General features: G+C 43.1%; 1 protein-coding gene across 4 annotated transcripts in view; it reads left to right on the top strand.

The window, feature by feature from the left end:
* EML5 (EMAP like 5) overlaps positions 1–21,439 on the top strand; it is a 329,289-nt gene that overhangs the window by 34,314 nt on the left and 273,536 nt on the right. For all 4 annotated transcript variants that reach the window (XM_065403925.1, XM_065403928.1, XM_065403927.1 and 1 more), the window contains exon 2: positions 15,009–15,168. In XM_065403925.1, the coding sequence (XP_065259997.1) occupies positions 15,009–15,168 (160 nt within the window). The remainder of the gene's footprint in view (positions 1–15,008; positions 15,169–21,439) is intronic.

Genomic DNA, 21,439 nt, shown 5'->3' on the forward strand with positions numbered 1-21,439 from the left:
GAGTGTTCAGACACCAAGTTTAACTGATTTAACTAAATTGGTGCAACACTGCACCTTTAGTTAAAGAAGTGTACATGTGCGTAGACCAGGCTTTTGAGTAAAAGTGTTACTTTGGGTGCTCCCAAAACTTTGCCAAATAAAGACAGTTTAACATCTCACTATCCAGGGCCGGCTCCAGGTACCAGCTTGGCAAGCTGGTGCTTGGGGCGGCCACTCCGGAGAGGGGCGGCAGGTCCAGCTATTCGGCGGCAATTCGGCGGACGGTCCCTCACTCCCGCTCGGAGCGAAGGACCTTCCGCCAAATTGCCGCCGCAGATCGCGATCGCGGCTTTTTTTTTTTTTTTTTTGGCTGCTTGGGGCGGCCAAAACCCTGGAGCCGGCCCTGTCACTATCTTATCCCTAAATTGCTCAAAGCATTTGTTGAGTTTTGTCCTTCTGTTAAAGCTGTCTTTGCTAGCTGGTATCTAAGTCAGGTTCTGGTGCATTTAATCGAGCAGTCTTTTAAACTTTTTGCTACCTGGTTATTTCCTCCCTCTGAAATTGCTTTTCTTCACACACACTTGCAACAGTTTAATTAAACTGGGTTAGTTATACCAAAGCAAACTTCTGTGTGCACACACTTGTATTGGTTTAAAACTGGTTCTCAAACTGGGGGTCGGGACCCCTCAGGGGGTCGCGAGATTATTACATGGGGGGTCGTGAGCTGTCAGCCTCCACCCGAAGCCCCGCTTCGCCTCCAGCATTTATAATAGTGCTAAATATAAAAAAAAGTGTTTTTAATTTATAAGGGAGGGTCGCACTCAGAGGCTTGCTGTGTGAAAGGGGTCACCAATACAAAAGTTTGAGAACCACTGCTTTATATATTTAAAATTGCAGTGCTAACCAAAGGTGTAATTATAAACCAATTTTACTAAAATCAGTGCAACTGTATAGTCTGTGTGACAGGGTGTATAGGGCCCACATGGACGAGGAAGGGGCCAGAAAAACCCTGGAGGTAGGGCTAGGTTCACCCCTCTGGCCCTGTCAATCATGCATGATAGGGAGGAGACTTTTAAAAGGGAGGAAACTTTGGTCAGCAGGGTGTAAGATTGCCTTAACCAGCAGACTGCGGGAGTGACTCATAGCGCTGTGGAGGAAACTCCTAGGCAGGAGCCCTTCACTCTGACAATGAGGAGAGTACTGTGGACTCCTAAGGTAAGACAGACAAGCTGAGTGGTCTCAGATACCCAGCCAGAGAAATTTTCCTAAGTCCATTATGTTGGGACTGGATTGTTGGCAGCACTGTAGAGTCACCACTGCTGGGATCTGAGGGAGGGAGGGAGTATCCCTGAAGGCATGGGGGGGTTGAGACTTTCATTTTGATCCCTCATCTGGAGAGAGTTGAGGCCTACATAGGGCAGAGCCCCCATTGCAAATAGTAGGGAAGTGGGGCTGTTGTTGCGACCACCCACAGTACATGACTGGGTGTGGTCAGGTTTCCTTACCCCCTGAGTGAGGAAACACCAAGGATGCTGTTACAGTTGAACATTCTTAACTTGATTTAAACCTGGCTGATGTCAGTTTACCTGGCTCATACTGTACTCCGATACTTCAAAACATCTTTCCACCCTTCTTATAAGGTTCTAAAATAGTAGACATGACAGATTAAAATATTGTTAACCAGGAGCAAGCAAAATTGATAGAAGCCACATTTAAATTGATTTAAGAGTCCCCACACACAAAGTTGTACCAATTTAAAGTATATTGGTTTAAAATCACACTTTTAGTTAAATAGGTGCAACTTTGTGCGTAGACCAGGCCAAAGTTGCCTTTATTTATTTATGTATTGTATTGAATTTTGTTTACAAAAATAAGGGAGAAAATAACAACGTAAAGGAATGGGACGGGTATGAAAGGAAAAGGAAGGAGGGAGGGCAGGGAGGGGAAAGGAGAGTGACATCTGCTAGGAATTAATCAAAGATTTCTAAAAAGTCAGACCAAACCTTTTCAAATTTGTTTGAGCTCCCTCTTCTCTGAAATGTTATCTGCTCTTTAGCTGCCAGGTCAGCCAAGCTGCTGTGCCGAGTTTCTATCCTTGGAGCAGTCTCCTCTTCCATCAAACATATGAGTCATTTGTCTACAAGCACTGCTCTAGACAACAAAGCTTTCAGTGAGTTGGAGAGTTTCCAAGATGATGGGATATATCCCAAAACACAGTTCTGGGAAGTAATTTTTAAGGAGGAATCCATTATCATATTAATCTTCCTACCTACTTCTGGACAACAGGATTGTAACTTGGGACAGTCCCAAATTATGTGAGCCAATATGGTTCTGGGGTACCCACATCTCCAGCAGCAGTCTCTTTTGGCAAGGCCCATGCACTATAACTGCAGGGACCAGTATGAACAAAAATATAACTTTCTGCTGGATTAGCTGTAACTGAAAATCAAAAGTAGAGGTTTTTAATGTTTTGCAAGGTACTTCCCCACACATCTTTTGTTCCAGGTGTGGCACAGGAAATCTAAATTCTTCTTTGAGTGCTTGTTCATGTCAATTCCAATTAGGTGTATGGATACTGCTAGGGAAAAAACTTTCTGGCTGCTGTGCACGCAACGCACGCACACGTAATTGGAATGGACATGAACAACACATCTCGAAGAACAACAGTTATGAGAAGGTAACCATTTTTAGGGTCATTTGGGCCAGGAAGTTGTAACAGGCTACAACTGGTTGGGTGAATCTGTAGGACTCTTCCCACTTCAACAACAATTCTGGAGTCTGTGGTGCTCTCAGGACCAAGTATGTCTTTCAAGAGATGCTGAAGCTTAAGGTAACACCATGCAATTGGACCATATAGGTTGTATTGTTGAAGTGCTTTGAATGGCAAAAACTCCAATTTTGCCTTTTAATAGCTATCACTTCTGAAAAGGATTAGGGACCTTATTTCAAAAGCTTTTTCTTCAGTTTCTCCCAAGTTGTACTCAGTACTATTTTAGAATTTTCATCAGCAGTCATTCTTTATTTCACCCAAGACATCATACTACCCTTAATTTTGTCCAAAAACTAATCATCCTAAAGAGGGAAGATGATATAGCTTAGATCTTAGTACAGCATTCAAACCTACTAAGATAGAACAGTCCACCAGGAAATCTGATACCTTGTTCACCTTATATGCTGGCAAGAACTAAGGTTTGGAAAGCCTGTAACACAACCAACTCTTACCTGGGTCATGTTTTCTATTTTAGAAGCTTATAAGAAGGGTTGGAAGATGCTTTCAAGTATCTCAACGTGCTTAGCAAGATCTGTCGCCACATCCTGGGTAGACAGAACTAGACCCTTTTATAAGGAGACATACAGAGCAGCCACCTGGCAAGCTCAACCTACTTTTATCAAATAATGCAAAGTAGATATGATATCATCATCAGATGTTGCCTTTGGTTACAGTCTTCTATTCTCACTTAATGTATATCCTCATTTGTTCTGCTTTCCCTCCCTCTTTTTCTGGCTGGACTGATGACTACTTCTGAAAAGTTATGCTTTCCAGACTAAAGGATTTCACAGCCCTTGTATCACTTTTGCTGTTTGTAAACCCTTTCTCCATAAGGTAGGATATGGAAGGGCAGTGAGAGAGACTTGGGAACTAATCAGAACATAATTTTCAAGTGGCTGTTTTCCCCCCCTCCAATTCCAAGCAGTTTATTATTCTGATTTTCTTTAAGTTGCATACATTTACTTTAGAATGGATTTCTAAAAGAGCAGGCTGTGCCATTACCAATGCTCTCAATAACCATGGGAAAGATACAGCATTGGGTAGTCTCCTTAGGGATCCTGGTTCTTGGTGTAAGGGGACTTACTAAAACTCAGTGGGGGTGTTTTGGTTGGCTAGCTCCCAGTACTAAAAGAAAGGGGAAGGGTCAATGGGAAATCAGGCCCTTGAGACTGACAGTCCCCAGGAACAATGGGGAGAGGCCAGTGCTCCAGGTCAGCCTGATTGACGCAGCGGGCAGGCTAATCAGGGAGTCAGGAGGCCAGAGGGGTCCTGTCCTCCCTGTGAGAGGGACTTGCCTGGGTCAGACAGAGTGGGGCCGAGCTAAGGAGAAAGCAGGAGTGCAAGCTGAGCTGTGGAGCAGAGCTGAGCTGGATCCAGAGGGGGCCAGAAAAGCAGGTCAGAGCTGGGAGCAGAGTCACAGAAGCAGCCCACAGAGCAGACCTGTCCTGGGAGGAGAGCTGCAGCAACCAGATCCAGAGGGACCAGAGAAGCAGCCCAGGGAGCTGGAGGCAGAGCAGCAGCAGCAGCTGTGCTGAGGCAGAGTGGAGCTGGAGCTGAGGCAGAGTGGAGCCAGGTGCAGTGAACAGCTGGGGAGAGCGAGAGGGCAGCAGACCCAGCGCAGGGAGACGCCCCCAGCCAACACGCCTTGCAGGCCAGACTTGGAGGGGGATCATAATCCCGACGAGGCGGGTGCGCCATTGGGAAGAAGGGTCCTGCCACCTAGAGCCTGAGAGCGTGTGGCCACCGCCAGAGCAAGTGTCTAACCCGCAGCATCCCTGCAGCACAGCCAGGGCCTGAGAAGGAGGCCTGGGACTTGTGAGGAACAGACTAAACTTCCCTTACATTCCAGGGATGCTGGTTGTGATGTCCCCGTGCCACAAAGGGGGATGACATGTTTTCCTTTAACCTTTCCCATTTTTTCCTTATTTTTTAAAATGTTTTATAAATTGTATTTGCTTTGAACTGCATGTAATTATCAGTGGGTCAGGGAAGCATCCAGTGCAGAGAGAGCACCCTGGAGTGGGGACACCCTAGCCCCTGCCCTAAGTGACCACAAAAAGGTTGGGGATCGAGCCCCCCAGGAATCCTGGGCCCAGCCTTGTTGGGGTTATGAGGACTCTGCCACACCGGAGCGTGGAAGCAGAGTCCTCTAGGTCAGGCAGGGCTCTGGGTAAAGGAAGTGGGAGTGAGGACTCAGATCCTTTCGCTAGCCCACTTCACCGGGGTAGTGTATAAGCCAGGAAAGTTCCCCACAATAGCGGGACCATTCCCCCGCTTACATTGGGTTTGTGAGAAACAGATGCATCCCCAAGATAACCCACTTAGAAAATATTCCTCTTCAGAGTCTGTGTTCTTACAGCATTTCCGGTAAACAGACTGATTGATTGGTGTGGCAAAAATGATCTTCAGCTTCTCTTACTATCCTCCTTGGTGGGGGAAGGGAGGGTGTGCCCAAATGATAAGTGAGAAAAAGTGGTGGATCCCCAACCAAAGAAAAGGGGGAAAGGTGACTACAATGTGTATAAAAACTCAGTACAAAATGGTTTGTATGCTTAAGTACACAAAATAATTCTGATGTTTGAGTTATACTTTTAATTAGAAGATACCTAAGGTGGTGGTATCTTCCACAACTGTATTCTTCTCTGCATTTTCTAATGTCCTAGTTTTGTGAGGCTCAGTCACATGAATACATTGTTGGATTTTCATCTGATATTTTGTTGCTAAGGAAACCTCTTCTTTAAAACAGTATCTGTGTCTTCAGCGTCGCTATTTTTCTATGTCTACTTGAAATTCAATATTGAGGACAAAACTGAAAAAGAAAACACAACAAATGCTAATTCTTTTTCCCTTTTATAATGTGGGAGTGAAGCTTCAAAGCTGTCAATCATACACTAACCTGCCTAAAGATCCCTTTCTACCCTCAGCCTAATTACAGTTTTGGGATCTCAGTCACATTATGCTTGTCTCTAGTCTCATCCCACATTTAAACAAACATAGTAAGCACTGCTTTCATGCTGCTGTCAAGAAACCAGGCGTTAACAACTAACAGTATTTGTCTAACACATATATTGTGAATCCCATCATTGTGTTCAAAATAACGGAAAACACACAAACAGGGCTGGATTAACTCTCCTGTGGGCCCGGGGCTATTAGATTTTGTGGGGCCCCTATATACAAGTCTTTTTCCTGGGAGGGAGTTTGGTGCAGGAGGGGGCTGGGGATTGGGGTGCAGGAGGGGGTGCGGGGTCTGGGAGGGAGTTTGGGTGAAGGAGGGGGATTCTGATCTGGGGCAGGGGGTTGGGATGGAGAATGGGGTGCGAGGTGCAGGCTCTGGCCGGGAGGTGCTTACCACAGGTGGCTCCTGGACGGCGGCGCAGCAGGACTCAGGCAGGCTGCCTGTCTGCCATAGCCCCATGCTGCTCCCAGAAGCGGCTGGCTTCTAGCACGTCTCTGCAGTCCCTGGGGGGGAAAGGGACAGCGTGTCTCCGTGCGCTGGCTGCAAGCTCTGCCTCCGTAGCTCCTATTGGCCGGTTTCCGGCCAATGGGAGCTGTGAGGACTGTGCTGGGAGCGGGGGCAGCGCACGAAGCCGCCTCTCCCCCCTCGCCAGGGGCTGCAGAGATGTGTGGTGTGGTGCCATCTGCTGTTGTGTTGGGTGATAACAGGGCCTGGAGAGGCTGGTTGAATCACCAGCAAAGCAGTGTGAGAGAGGCCTGCCCAGTTGGGGGGCTAGGGGCACAGTGGTTCCCACGGCTCCCAGACTGCACCCCAGGGGTGATAACCCATCACAAACAGAATGCAATTCGCTTCAGAGTCCAGTGTCCCTCCATTGAACAGGAAAATCCTTGCAAGCATTTGAGAGGATGGCTCCAGTGGGCAAAATATAGGCAAAATTTCAGCAACCCAGTCTTGGTGGGGTTACCTCAACTGTCCTGCCCTGGGCAGAAAAGGAAACTGGGTAGGCTTGGAAAATCTGGTTGTATCAGCAAACTGCTCCTTCCCTCTTCTCTGTGTGAAGAAATTGATGCAAGACAGACCATGAGGCAAATGTAAGATAATTCCTAAGTCCATAGAGCCCACACCTAACAGTCACTGCACCTACCTGCAGAGATCAGTCATGTTGTTCCTCTCTGCCTCCCCTGGGGTGGTGGATAGAGAGTTTTGGACACAGGGCAAACACCATGGATTCTAGCCCAATCCTCTCACCACTGCTGCCACCTCTATACAAGCATCCTAGGGACTTCCTACTGCTGGATTCAGGGAAATACAGACCCATTTGACATGTGGACCACATGAAGAAGAGAGGGACAGTCCTGGGCAAGCAGCCTGGGAGCCCCGGGCCCTTTAAATCTACGCCCGAGCCCCGCTGCCGGATATAACGCGGTAAAGCAGCCCTGCCCCCCCGAGCGCTGCTTTACCACGTTATATCCGAATTCGTGTTGTATCGGGTTGCGTTATATCGGGGTAGAGGTGTAATTCTAAAACCTCCTCTAGTGACACTTCAATTTGTGACAGTTCCTCAGATTTGTCATCTACAAAGGACGTCCCAGGTTTGGGAATCTCCCTAACATCCTCAGCCGTGAAGACTGAAGCAAAGAATTCATTTAGTTTCTCCACAATGACTTTATCGTCTTTAAGTGCTCCTTTTGTATCTCGATCGTCCAGGGACCCCACTGGTTGTTTAGCAGGCTTCTGATGTACTTAAAAAACATTTCTGTACCAATGAGCATTTCCATGATAGGCAGAAGAGAGAGATTCTGTATTTGTCCTTTCCAGTGTTTTCCCCACTCATTGTATGTAAGTGTAATTTTGTTGTTGCTAGGGTAGAGTTTTTGGATGGTTATTTGCTGCTGTTACTGAGAGTGAACATAACACACAGCTGTACTGAAGCAAATCATGTTTTTCCTGAGTCAATACATATGTTCTGTGGGTATATAAGTGCTTATACAAACTACTATGGAGGCTAGGTTAGTAAAAATATCTAGCTAGTAGTTTCACTCAGTATGCCTCTACTATGTAAGCTTCTGCAATGCATAAACCTATTCTTATTTTATTTTTATTTTAAAGTGAATTAGGATCTGGCTTTTGCATTCTAGTTAATTACATATACTCTATATGCATGTAGGAATTTGTATTTTTGACTAAGGCCAAGCACTGCTTGACTCTATGGTAGAAAGTGATAGGAAAAAAAATACAGATTTACCATTTTCTGCAATCTTATTGTTTTTCCCCCCTGAAGTTTGCTAAGCTTAATTTTATGCTTCTGTACAGGAATAGCTTCTGTGCATGAGTAGCTTTTAGAAATAAAATATTTTAAGGCATTAATTTGGTTTCTATTTTTGTTTCTAGATCTATTGAGGGTTTTGCCTTAATCCACAAAAGTGCAGGATAAGTTTAATACATTTTTGTCAATAATTATAAAGCTTATGGATATTGCATAGATAACGTTTTTTTTTATTCTGCTAATTACATCTTTGGGTGCTGCTAATTTCTCATCTATGACTATTAGAACTGGTGCAATCATAATATAGGACAGACTTGGCTTCAAGAATGCTCCATTGAGCCAAGCTAGTGTGATTTTAAGACTGATATTGATATTTATATGACCAGATCACAGAAAGAGAGGGTTTAAAAAAATCCAGTCATCTTAATAATGGCAGTAATGTTTTAGTCTTATAAGCCAGTCTTTATTATCTCAATATGCATTTTTATTCCACAGCTTATGGCTAAAGTATATCAGTTATCATTGTCTTAAGATGTTTTAGAAAAACATCTGAGAAAAGCAGTGTTATTTTAATAGATACTGCCGCAAAATACTACCTAATAATAGTCACTTCATAGCATTCAGCTGATTTTTCAAAAAAGCTAAAATTTCCAAGATCAAATGCCCTTATTACACAATAATTTTAAAATTGGCTTTATGTAAATGTTGAAATGTGCTAAAATAATTAGATTTATAAACTTCAACTAAAATCTTGTGGACTGGTAATGACAAAGTCAAATAATCTTTTCTTGAAAGCATTTAAACATTACTCTAGCAGGCATGATGGTATAACAACAATGTTTGTTGTTGTGTTTTTTTTTTGTCGGAAACACAGATTTGGGAGCAGCTTCAAAAATGTATGCCATAGGCTGTGAAGGCCTTCATAGTGGAATTGATAAACCTGGTTACCACAGAATGATACCATTCTTAGGCATCTCCTACTAGATGTACACTCTTAACACGGATATATAGATTATTTGCTATTTTAATGTTCTGGAAAAATTACCATATCTTAAAAATCTCATATTTTACATACATTCAAAATAAATCAAATGAAAAAGAATCTATTTGAAAACATTCTCGCTTAAGTCACTAATTTTTCCTTCCTGAACTTCATAGGGTCTTTGAAATTGTGAAACATATTTTCTGATTTTAAGCATTATGCACATGTACTGATAATAACACTTCTTGTATGTCATACAACTTGACTTTAACTTGTTTGTTTTATTTAATGTACATGTTTTAGCCAAATCACTGAACTTGTGGTGTAAGTATTATTATGATAAAATAGTTTAATTCTTACATCACCAGATTACCATATGCGCATCTATGTACATCTGTCTGAGTGTAGCAAAACATAATTTAAGATAAACTTCAAGATGTGAATATTTTAAAATAGTGTACCTTGGCCAAAATTTTTAAATATGGTTACCAAATACTAAGTGCCTAAATCCATTTTTAGATACCTAAATAAAGTAGCCTATTTTTCAGAGGTATTGAGCACCTGCAGTTCCTACTGAGGTCAAAGTTCCATGGTGTGGAAGTCAGTGGCAGCTGGAAGTGCTCAGTACTTTCAAAATCAAGTCTTCGTATTTGGGCACCTAAATAAAAGTTTTAAGACCCTAACTGTAGGCACCTAGGTTTCAAAATGTTGGCTATTATATAGCTATTGGTGTCCAGTAATCCATACCATACTACTAAGGTTGTTTAAATATATTAGCCTTGCTGTAGTATATTCAGCAGAGCTACTGTGTTGTAATGGAGATTTCATTCTATTCTGCACCTGTGAATCTTTTCTTATTTAGCTTGTTCTTCCCATTGAATAAAAATATATTTATGATAATATTTGCTACTTATACAGTATAATGCTTTCCATGTGAAAGCAGGTAAGATGTTTTTACCTAATTGTGAGGGATGGAAGTATTATAATTAAGTCTATCTGTCCATGTAATTATACAGTCCTCCTCCATCGTATTATTAACCCTATTTTAGAGTTGGGGGGAACTGATTCATTGTGCTGCCTAAGATTAAATAACAAGTTAGTGGCAGAGCCAGGGATGGAACCCAGGGGTCCTGATTTCAAGTCTCATGAATTAGCCAGAAGACTATCTTTTCCATATTTTTATCTTCACTGTTCCTTTTCCTCTTTTAGTTCCAATCTCTTCCCCATCCTTTCTCCTCCATCATTTTCTCCTTTGTTCTTCACTTGGTCCTTTCTCCCCCAGTTTTCCTCCTCAGTTCTTTGCCTCCCCTGCTTTTCTTATCATCTGTCTGCTCCTGTTTCCTTTCCCGTACTTTGTCCTTTCACTTCCAACATTTCTCCCCTCATCAGGTCCTTTTATTCCTTCCCACACGTGTACATTGTTCCTTTCCACGGGAGAGATGTGCTGATATTGCTCAGAGCCAGGAGGAAGTGCTTGAGTCATTGTGCCATATGAAATTATTCATACAACAGTAGTATTAATAAAAACAAGATTTATTGGAAGTAGAGAAAATATGTAGTAAAACCAAAGAAGCAGTTGGCATAACACCTCATCTGCATGCTTTGCAAAACACAGTGAAGGTAGTTTTCTTTTAGGTTAGTTATAGAGAAAAGAAAACTTACATTTCTTTAAATTGGTCTTCTATGATAGCTCCCTGACTAGCTTGATCTACCCTCTCCCTTCTTGATATAGCCTCTCCCTTCTATGTCCAGAGCACCCTTTGTATTTTCTATACTTACTTATTAAATTCCTGGCGTGATGCGGGCAGATCAGGTACCAGCTCATGCCAAGGCCCCGAGGTCTCAACTAGGGCTGTCAAATTATTTAAAAAATTAATCATGAGATTGAAAAAAAGTCACAATTAATTGCAGTTTTAATTGCACTGTTAAAATAATAGAATACTATTTATTTAAATATTTTTTGTGTTGGGGGGGAAGGAAGTTTGTGTGTTGGGGGAGTGCTGTCTCTAAGCCGAGCACTCAGGAGCCTGAATGCTTTTTTAGCCATCGGCAGCTGTTGTCGGCAGCACTCGCTCCCAAGCCAGCAGCAGACAGGCTCCCCCTGTTCCCCGACCCTAGCTCAGTGGTGATTGGGTACACTGGTGGGGGGAAGGGAACACCCCGATATCAGCCTTCTTCACCCCCGCTCTGTGCAGCAGACAGGAGGTAGGCTCCCAACCTGGAGCTGCTTGGCTAGGGGCGACTCGATGGGGGCGGGAAAGAGGCAGGAGCAGTAGTGGAGCAGGGTGGTGGGAGGAAGGACACCCCTGCCCTGGAGGCATGTAGCAGTGCCCGCCTGTGCATGATGCCCTGGTGTGCGATTAATGCTTGTATAAAAAAAGTGTTAATTTATTTTGAGTTAATCGCATGCGTTATCTGCGATTAATTGACAGCCCCAATTATTATTTTTGATTACAAATATTTGCACTGTAAAAAAGATGAAAAAAAGATGGAGCAATCTAGAAGTTGAAGCATGAAGGGGCATACAAATGTTTAGCACGTAAATACCTTGTAATGCCGGCTACAACAGTGCTACTTTCAGGCAGCATTATCTCCCAGTCTTAGCGATTGGCTGAACAAGCAGAAGGACCAAGTGGACTTGTAGGCTCTAAAGTTTTACATTGATTTTTTGGTTTTTTTTAAGCGCAGATATGCAAAATAATAATAATTCTACATTTGTAAATTGCACTTTCATGATAAAGAGATTGCACTACAGTAGTTGTATGTGGTGAATTGAAAAATACTATCTTTTTACACTGCAAATATTTGTAATAAAAATAATAATATAAAGAGAGCACTGTACACCTTGTATTCTGTGTTGTATTTGAAATAAATATATTTGAAAATGTGAAAAAAAATCCAAAAATATTTATAATAAATTTAAATTGGTATTCTATTATTGTTTAACAGTGCAATTAAAACTGCGATTAATCGTGATTAATTGTTTAATCTAGTTAATTTGTTTTGCATTAATCACTTGAGTTAACTGTGATTAATTGACAGCCTTAGTCCTAACTGAACACTGAAATACATAGCTGGAGACTAGTCTGGCTCACTTGTGTGTTAGTATTGTTAAAATATATGTTAAGTTTATAAAAATGTGTTTAGTCTTTATGAAATGCTTATAGGATAACATCTGTACCCCATGTTATAAGGTGCTATTAAGTGTTTGCATTGCAATCCTCCATAAGTCATCAAACAGGAAAGAAGCATTAGTTAATGTAAAATACTGGCTTCCTGCACAAGGTATTAGCGCTTGCCCACCAAGAAGGCCCACTGAAATCAAATGAGCCATTGTGAAACATCAAAGAACACAGACTTTAACTACATTCCTTCCTCCCCCATAAAGAGGAGACGTGCATGTGAGTTCATCCCATCATCTTGAACTCTGGGAGGAAGGGAATAAAAATCCCTGACAAGAAGAACTGTATCTCTATGATGCTTGGACTCTGGGAAGGCAAGATTTCTAAGCATAAGCAAGGGATCCCCAGCTGCTTAGCCTGGGTTAGCCCTAAAGGATGTATACAGTTTGCTTATTTAAGCAGCTTCTATCACCTTTTGGAACCCAAGACTGTAACTTATTTGTGTGTGTGTGTGTTTAACTGCTTTAACTTTGTAAATAACTCATTTCTTTTACTTAGTTAATAAAACGTTAGTTTGTTTATTATAAAATTGGTCACAAGGATTGTCTTTGGTGTAAGATCTAAAGGGCAATTGACCTAGGGTAAGTGACTGGTCCTTCGGGATTGAGAGTAACCTGAGTAGTATTGTGATTTTTTTGTGTAAGGGACCATCTATTACAAAGGCAAGCTTGCCTAGATGGCAAAAGAGACCGGAGTACCCAAGGGGACTGTCTGTGACTCCATGTTTAGGCTGTTATAGTGCCTGAGGAGTTTACACTTGATGTTTGGTTGGTGAAAGCTAAGTATAGAACTCACAAACAATTTGGGGTTTGTGCCCTGCTTCTTAATAGTCTGCCCTCAGGTTGGTACTCATGCTCTTCAGCCACTGCAGACAGCTTGACACCCGGATCTAGGTCAACTCCTAGGAGTAGAATTTATTATCATCACACACTGCCTTGCCCCTCTTTGCTGTAAGTAGTCTTTGGAAGATAAATATACAGAATAGATGTTGGTTAAGGCTTTCATTTCCATTCTCCAGGAGATTTATCTAGGGAGGGGAAGAAAGTCCGTTAGTGATGGTATAGAGAAGTGGTGTCCAACCTTTTTACGCCCAAGATCACTTTTTGAATTTAAGGGCATCCCAGGATCTACCCTGCTCCTTCCCCGAGGCCCTGCCCCGCTCATTCCATCCCCACCCCTCTCCGTTGCTTGCTCTTCCCCACCCTTACTCACTTTCACCAGGCTGGGGTAGGGGGTTGGGGTTCAAGAGGGGATGTGGGCTTTGGGCTGGGGCCAAAGGGGTTGCAATGTGGGAGGGGGCTCTGGGATGAGTCTGGGGCAAGGAATTGGGGTGTAGGAGGGGGTGAGGGGTGCAAGCTCTGGGAGGGAGTTTGTGTGCAGGAGGGGGCTCCTGGCTGGGGCAGAGGGTTGGGGTGCAGGAGGGGGTTTGGGGTACTGGCTCTGGGAGGGGGTTGGGGTGCAGCCTCCCGCCATGCAGCAATTACCTTGGGTGGCTCCCGGTCAGCGGCGCAGCAAGGCTAAGGCAGGCTCCCTGCCTGCCCCGGCCCCATGCCACTCCCGGAAGGGGCCAACACACCCCTGTGGCCCCTGGGGGGGCACGTGGCTCTGTGCACTGCCCCTCTCTGCAAGTACTGCCCCCGCAGCTCCCATTGGCCACATCTCCCTATTCCCAGTCAATGGGAGCTCCGGGGGCGGTGCTTGCAGCGCGTGGACGGCGACCCGTGCCCCCCACCCCCAGGGCCGCGCTGGCCGCTTTCGAGAGCAGCATGGGGCCGGGGCAGGCACCTGCCTTAGCGGCAGCCATGCTGCACCGCCAGAGATCGCGATTGACTGGGAGATCCTCTAGGATTGACCAGTCGATCGCGATCAACCGGTTGGTGACCATTGGCATAGAGTCAACTTTCAAATGGTTACCTTCCTGGGTCAAGTAGAGCATTTCACAGATCACTCTGTTTTGCTGTATCCAGTTTGTACAGAAAGATTTCTCTAGGTATACATCCCTCTTACCCATCTTCCTTTGATATGAAATATAAACTGGAAGATTTCAGGTCCTCTGTTATACCTCATTTACATGTTCACCATATCATGGGTTAAATTGCCATTTCTGGAGCCTGACCCTGGCAAGGAACACTAGATCAGTGCTTTGGCATTCCAGGGATATGAGTTTTTTGGGATTCTTGTTGCTGTTTTTTTCTGGCTATGTGTCCAGAAAAGTGTTAAAAGAAACACATTGTTTCTGTGAGGGTCTAGTGCACAAAAAAGTGTCCTGTGAGGGTCTGGATCTCAGGAACTCTTTGATCAAACAACCCCAGGTTTTCCCTACATCTGTTACTCTTGGCCTCTCATGTGGCATACCAGTTTTCAAAGCAATTTGCCTAAGCATGTGGATTCTAGAAAAATCAACTTTACATAAGCTCTGCTACAACCTTAACTATGGGCAAGCATTTGTTATTTTATTATATTTTAAGTCAACTGTCCTAAATTAAAAATTATATGTTTTGTGTTGGTGTCCTTTTAAACAGGAGGAAATGGGAAACAGTAATTAAGCAGAAGAATTTGGTAAAGCATGCATGTTGCAGAACAGAAGATTAGTGAGTGTGATAGGTTATGAAATAAGTTTCACATTGGAAAAGGCCTCATGGAAGATTTAAGTTCGGTTGTTAGAACTGTGTGAAAGAAAGTTGTATGGCTACCATGAAAGTTGTCTTACAGGATGATACTGTGACGTCTTGTAGTGTCAATGGGAAAACTTATTATAAAAGTTGACTTTTATTTAAGGAATTAAACTAACATTTGATTAACAAGCTAAATAATGTACAAGTTCCTTGAACAAATGTTCTAACGTTTGAAATTATTTTTCATTTTTTTGGCAGCCTTGCTTTGCATCCTGAACGAGTGTTGGTGGCAACAGGTCAAGTTGGAAAAGAACCATATATCTGTGTTTGGGACTCATACACTGTGCAGACTATATCGATACTGAAAGATGTTCACACACATGGTATAGCTTGCTTGGCATTTGACTTAGATGGGCAGGTATGCAGTCAATATTCTATTTTCAAAATCTGTTTTTAAAAGAGAAACTGTCTAAATCTGTTTAAAAAAAGTCCTCTGATACAACTTTCTTTCAGGAGATAAATTGAATCAAAGGTTTTATTTGTCCAGTTTCAGGAAAGTGATGTTAGTATTTACAGACACTTTTCTTGCCAAACTTAAAAATTTGCAGCTTCAGAAGAGATGTGAATGAAGAGATGAGGGGAGCTTACTGCACTGTAGTAGGGAGATCATTCCAGGTATAGGAGAGAGCAAGAAAGAAGACAAACATGATGGCAGGCTCTTCCCCAGCTAACAAAATGTTAGCCATCTTGAAAAGAGGATTTAAAAAAAACCACAGGCGTAGGGCCAGATTATATGATTATGGTACTGGCCTTTATTGGAGGCAGTGTGGAGCCACTGCTATAGGGGGGCTTTAGGAGGCACTGTTCCCAGAGTAGCAAATTGCTTCCCTGAATGTCTCAGCACCGTGCATACTTGCTCCTCTGAGCTAGATGGCTCTGCTAGTTGATGTGGGGCATATTTTAGTTTATTCTCTCTATTTTGGGGGGTTGCTAGCACTTCAGTCCTAACTGAAATTGTGCCTGGCCTCTGCACAGGGTGGGGAGAAGGCTCCTTGTGCTACTCCACTTCCCTGTCCCATTCGCCCCTTCTTACAAACCTGTGCAGAGGCCAGGCACAATAATATGTCCTTAGGCTGTGTTCTTCCCTAGCTGACTTTAGTTCCTTCTGTTAGCCAGGGAAACTAATTTCTGTTACCTACTAGCTCTACTACTTTCCCAGTTAGAAATGTAGTGGTGTAGAGACCAATTATTCTCGTTATCTGAGCAAGTGAAATCAGGAAGGCCAAATCACACTTGGAGTTGCAGCTAGCAAGAGATGTTAAGAGTAACAAGAAGGGTTTCTTCAGGTATATTAGCAACAAGAAGAAAGTCAAGGAAAGTGTGGGCCCCTTACTGAATGAGGGAGGCAACCTAGTGACCGAGGATGTGGAAAAAGCTAATGTACTCAATGATTTTTTCGCCTCTGTCTTCACGAACAAGGTCAGCTCCCAGACTGCTGCACTGGGCAGCACAGTATGGGGAGAAGGTGACCAGCCCTCTGTGGAGAAAGAAGTGGTTCGGGACTATTTAGAAAAACTGGACGTCCACAAGTCCCTGGGGCCGGATGCGCTGCATCCGAGGGTGCTAAAGGAGTTGGCGGATGAGATTGCAGAGCCATTGGCCATTATTTTTGAAAACTCATGGCGATCGGGGGAGGTCCCGGATGACTGGGAAAAGGCTAATGTAGTGCCCATCTTTAAAAAAGGGAAGAAGGAGGATCCAGGGAACTACAGGCCAGTCAGCCTCACCTCAGTCCCTGGAAAAATCATGGAGCAGGTCCTCAAGGAATCAATTATGAAACACTTAGAGGAGAGGAAAGTGATCAGGAACAGTCAGCATGGATTCACCAAGGGGAAGTCCTGCCTGACTAACCTAATTGCCTTCTATGATGAGATAACTGGCTCTGTGGATGAGGGGAAAGCAGTGGATGTGTTATTCCTTGATTTTAGCAAAGCTTTTGATACGGTCTCCCAAAGTATTCTTGCCGCCAAGTTAAAGAAGTATGGGCTGGATGAATGGACTGTAAGGTGGATAGAAAGCTGGCTAGATCATCGGGCTCAACGGGTAGTGATCAATGGCTCCATGTCTAGTTGGCAGCCGGTTTCAAGCGGAGTGCCCCAAGGGTCGGTCCTGGGGACGGTTTTGTTTAATATCTTTATTAATGATCTGGAGGATGGTGTGGACTGCACTCTCAGCAAGTTTGCAGATGACACTAAACTGGGAGGCGTGGTAGATACACTAGAGGGTAGGGATCGGATACAGAGGGACCTAGACTTAGGACGGAAGAATCCCATGCACTGCTACAGACTAGGGACCGAATGGCTAGGTAGCAGTTCTGCAGAAAAGGACCTAGGGGTCACAGTGGACAAGAAGCTGGATATGAGTCAACAGTGTGCTCTTGTTGCCAAGAAGGCTAACGGCATTTTGGGCTGTATAAGTAGGGGCATTGCCAGCAGATCGAGGAACATGATCGTTCCCCTTTATGCGACATTGGTGAGGCCTCATCTGGAGTACTGTGTCCAGTTTTGTGCCCCACACTACAAGAAGGATGTGGAAAAATTGGAAAGAGTCCAGCGGAGGGCAACAAAAATGATTAGGGGTCTGGAGCACATGACTTATGAGGAGAGGCTGAGGGAACTGGGATTGTTTAGTCTCCAGAAGAGAAGAATGAGGGGGGATTTGATAGCTGCTTTCAACTACCTGGGGGGGTGGGGGGTTCCAAAGAGGATGGAGCTCGGCTGTTCTCAGTGGTGGCAGATGACAGAACGAGGAGCAATGGTCTCAAGTTGCAGTGGGGGAGGTCTAGGTTGGATATTAGGAAACACTATTTCACTAGGAGGGTGGTGAAGCACTGGAATGCATTACCTAGGGAGGTGGTGGAGTCTCCTTCCTTGGAGGTTTTTAAGGCCCGGCTTGACAAAGCTCTGGCTGGGATGATTTAGTTGGGAATTGGTCCTGCTTTGAGCAGGGGGTTGGACTAGATGACCTCCTGAGGTCCCTTCTAACCCTGATATTCTATGATTCTATGATTCTAAGAATTAGGGTAAGAATGCTCCCAACTGTGAATTTCATTTAAAAAACCTGGAAACATAAGAGGGAAGCCGTAGAGATCATCAGTGTGATAAGGAATCTTTGGGTTTTAGATTTCTCACTATGGCTAAACTTTCAGGATGCATTGCTTGCAAGAACAACATTCTTTCACCGTGGGCAAAGAAAACTATGCCTCTACCCCTCAAATGCTGTTCTAGCATCAATCATTCTTGCCTTCATAACCTCTTAGCTCAACTATCCTAGTCTAGGACTAAAGTTTATCTAAGATTGTCTGTTAAAGTCCGCTGGAAACTCCCTCTAGTCCAGACTATAGCTGCCTGTCTGGACTTGTTGCCATTTGACTGTTGTGTGAAATTCAAGGTACCGATTGCCATATATAAAGCCCTAAATGGGTCTAAGCCCAGGCTACTTTAAGACTGTCTCATCATCTCCAAACTACCATACATCTACACTCATCAGGGACATAAATAACCTTTTTGTATTTTGGGGGGGACTAAAATTAAAAAAATAAAATAAAAGCTGTTGAATATCATTTCAATTAGTAGTTTTGCATCATAACTAAATTTCTTTACTTTTATTAAAATGAGATAAATGAACTTCAGTTCCTAACTCAGTGTTTCCTTATTAATGCAGTTTCTACATTTTTGGGGGAAAGGGGACGGGGGCTATAGCTCCTTCAGTCCCCAGTTGTCTATGCCCATGGTCATCCAGTATGTTACAACTTGCTGGCTCCAATGGCAAAGTTTATGGTAGAGGTTTCTTGATAGGAGAGCTGCACCTGTAAAATATGTTGTCTGTGGAAATACAGTTAAGCATGAACCTAGCCAGTTTTAGAGAGAACTTCAAGACCTACCTCTTTGTTCGGGTGTTCCATACTAATTAAATCCTGCTTTCCTAGCTCTCTGGTAAATCTACAGGCAGCTGGGGAGCATGAAATTTGGTCTCTTTTTGAGATTTGAATCTCTACTTAAGTTTTGTATAACACTCAGATCTCATGGTGATGGATGCTTTAAAATTATTATAATAGTAATAGATTCAATATACCTTTACTCCACTCATTCCTGAGCAGGATTGTTAATGCTGGAGCTAGGTCAATTCCTGTTTGGAACATTTTCAGTAGAAGGAGTGGATTTTGAAAGATCTGAAAACTGGGAATTTATGGAGTTTTACAAATAGAGACCAGAGAGATCACTTCCATGTAGTTTCTTTGCTGTGGGCTGTGCAGCTTGCAGCCAATTTGGTGTTGGTGGTATTGTAGGTGGATTTCCCTGACAGGCAGACTTTTTAACTGACTATTATCATCTATGTGTGTCAGAAAATGGAAACTAAATTTGCCTTAACTTGGTCCTATGAGTGTAAGCATTATCAGTTAAAGAGAGGAAAAATCTTTGTCCATAAGGCTCACAAGTCCTTCCTCTGTCAAAATTAAGCCGTCACTATCCAAATGTAAAAACAAACAAACCCAAAACCAAAACACCCTACCACCCACTTTGTATTTGTCTGATCTTAGTCTGTCTTTAAGATTGTGTAAGATCATTGTGGTCAGATCTTACACAGTAACAATTATGCTCTCACCGTTTAAGAAATAATAAAGTTGAAATGCAAAGCTGAAATGAAAAGTGAGTTAAGCCCAGAAATATGCTGTTTATTTCCACATACACCGCTACCTCGATATAACGCGACCCGATATAACACAAATTCGGATATAACGCGGTAAAGCAGTGCTCCGGGGGGGGAGAGGGGTGCACACTCTGGTGGATCAAAGTAAGTTCAATATAACGCGGTTTCACCTATAACGCGGTAAGATTTTTTGGCTCCTGAGGACAGCGTTATATCGAGATAGAGGTGTATTAGGCTAAGAGAGGGCTGGGGAGCACAGAGATATTTTTATTTTATTTTATTTTTTTCATCTCAGGAATAACTTTTTGGCACTTCCAGATTTGCAGTTCATCTTTTGACTTGGGACTCCTTAGATATGCTTACTGAGTTTCTTCAGTGCTAGTTTTAAGCCCTGATGCTAAAGCAATCATGCAAGACAAAATCAGTTGCTGTTTTTGGAGGCAGCACAAATTATTTCATAACATAGTTTATGGAGAATGATATAGCTTAGCCTTCAAAATATAAGTTAACCACCATTCTTGCACAGCTATGGATGCCTCTGAAGGTTTTTAGTGGTCAGCAGTGACTGAAAGTGCAGAATTGAATTATATCTCTTGTAAAGCGTCATCTGGGAAGCTGAATGTGCACATGCATACAGTCCACTTTTCTTTCTGTTTCTTTCATGTAGCCTCCTTACGTCTGAAACGTCTTCTCTCTGGATCTCTTAAGAATTTCAGAAAATAAAATAAAAAGTTTAATAGGTATTGAATATTAAAAATATTTTTGGGTTTTGGCTGAATTGAATTTTAAAAACACTCTCAGCTTTAACTTCATTTTTTAAAAAGAAATATTTTGTTTAACAGGTTTTGAAGATGTAAGGATAAAGATGATGTGTTTATTCTTTACACTTCCTTGAAATTTTAAGATTAATACTTAGGTAACTGTTTACAGGATCAGGGTGTATGTACTTTAAATTTAAACTAACTTCAGTGGGATTGCTCACATACTTAATATTTAGCACCTGCATTTTTACAGAATTGGGTCTTAGGTACAGAGTAATGTTTTATGTTTTATTCACATTTGTATATTGAGGACATTTCAAGAACAATATTCAAAGTATTAATTCAGAAATATCTGTTAATATCTGTTAAGGTACTAGTTAACCTCAGGTTTATAAAAGTGTATTGTTCTTCTACTGACACAACCTCCATGGAAGTTTTTGCTTACATGAAGACTAACACTGGGCCCTGTTGCTCTATTTCCCCCCCTCTTAAATATATACAGTAACTCCTCGCTTAACGTTGTAGTTATGTTCCTGAAAAATGCGACTTTAAGCGAAACGGATGTTAAGTGAATCCAATTTCCCCATAAGAATTAATGTAAATGGGGGTGGGGGTTAGGTTCCAGGGAAATGATTTTCATCAGACAAAAGACTATATATTTATACAGTATAAGTTTTAAACAAACAATTTAATACTGTACACAGCAATGATGATTGTGAAGCTTGGTTGCGGTGGTGAAGTCAGAGGGTGGGATATTTCCCAGGGAATGCCTTACTGGTAAATGATGAACTAGTACTCGGCTGAGCCCTTAAGGGTTATCACATTGTTGTTAATGTAGCCTCACACTCTACAAGGAAGAAATGGAGGGAGGGGAGACAGCATGGCAGACAGTGACAGAGAGGCACACACCCTGTGTGTGTGTGTGTGTGTGTGTGTGTGTGTGAGAGAGAGAGAGAGATGCACATTGCCCCTTTAGGTACTCTGACCCCACTCTAAGTACATTGCCTTTTTAAGTAGATCAGCAAGTTGAGACAGCAGCTGCTGCCCAGCAAGCTCCCTCTGTCCTGAGCCCTGTCATGTCCCCCCCTGCTCTATGGAGATGGGGTAAGCGGGGGCCAGGAGCAGAGGGGAGGGGGACACCCTGACATTAGCCCTCCTCCTCCCAACCCCCCCAAACAGCAAGCAGGAGGCTCCCGGGAGCAGCTCCAAGGCAGCGGG

Source organism: Emys orbicularis, chromosome 4 (assembly GCF_028017835.1).
Source record: "Emys orbicularis isolate rEmyOrb1 chromosome 4, rEmyOrb1.hap1, whole genome shotgun sequence".
In the NCBI taxonomy this organism is placed as follows: Eukaryota; Metazoa; Chordata; order Testudines; family Emydidae; genus Emys; species Emys orbicularis.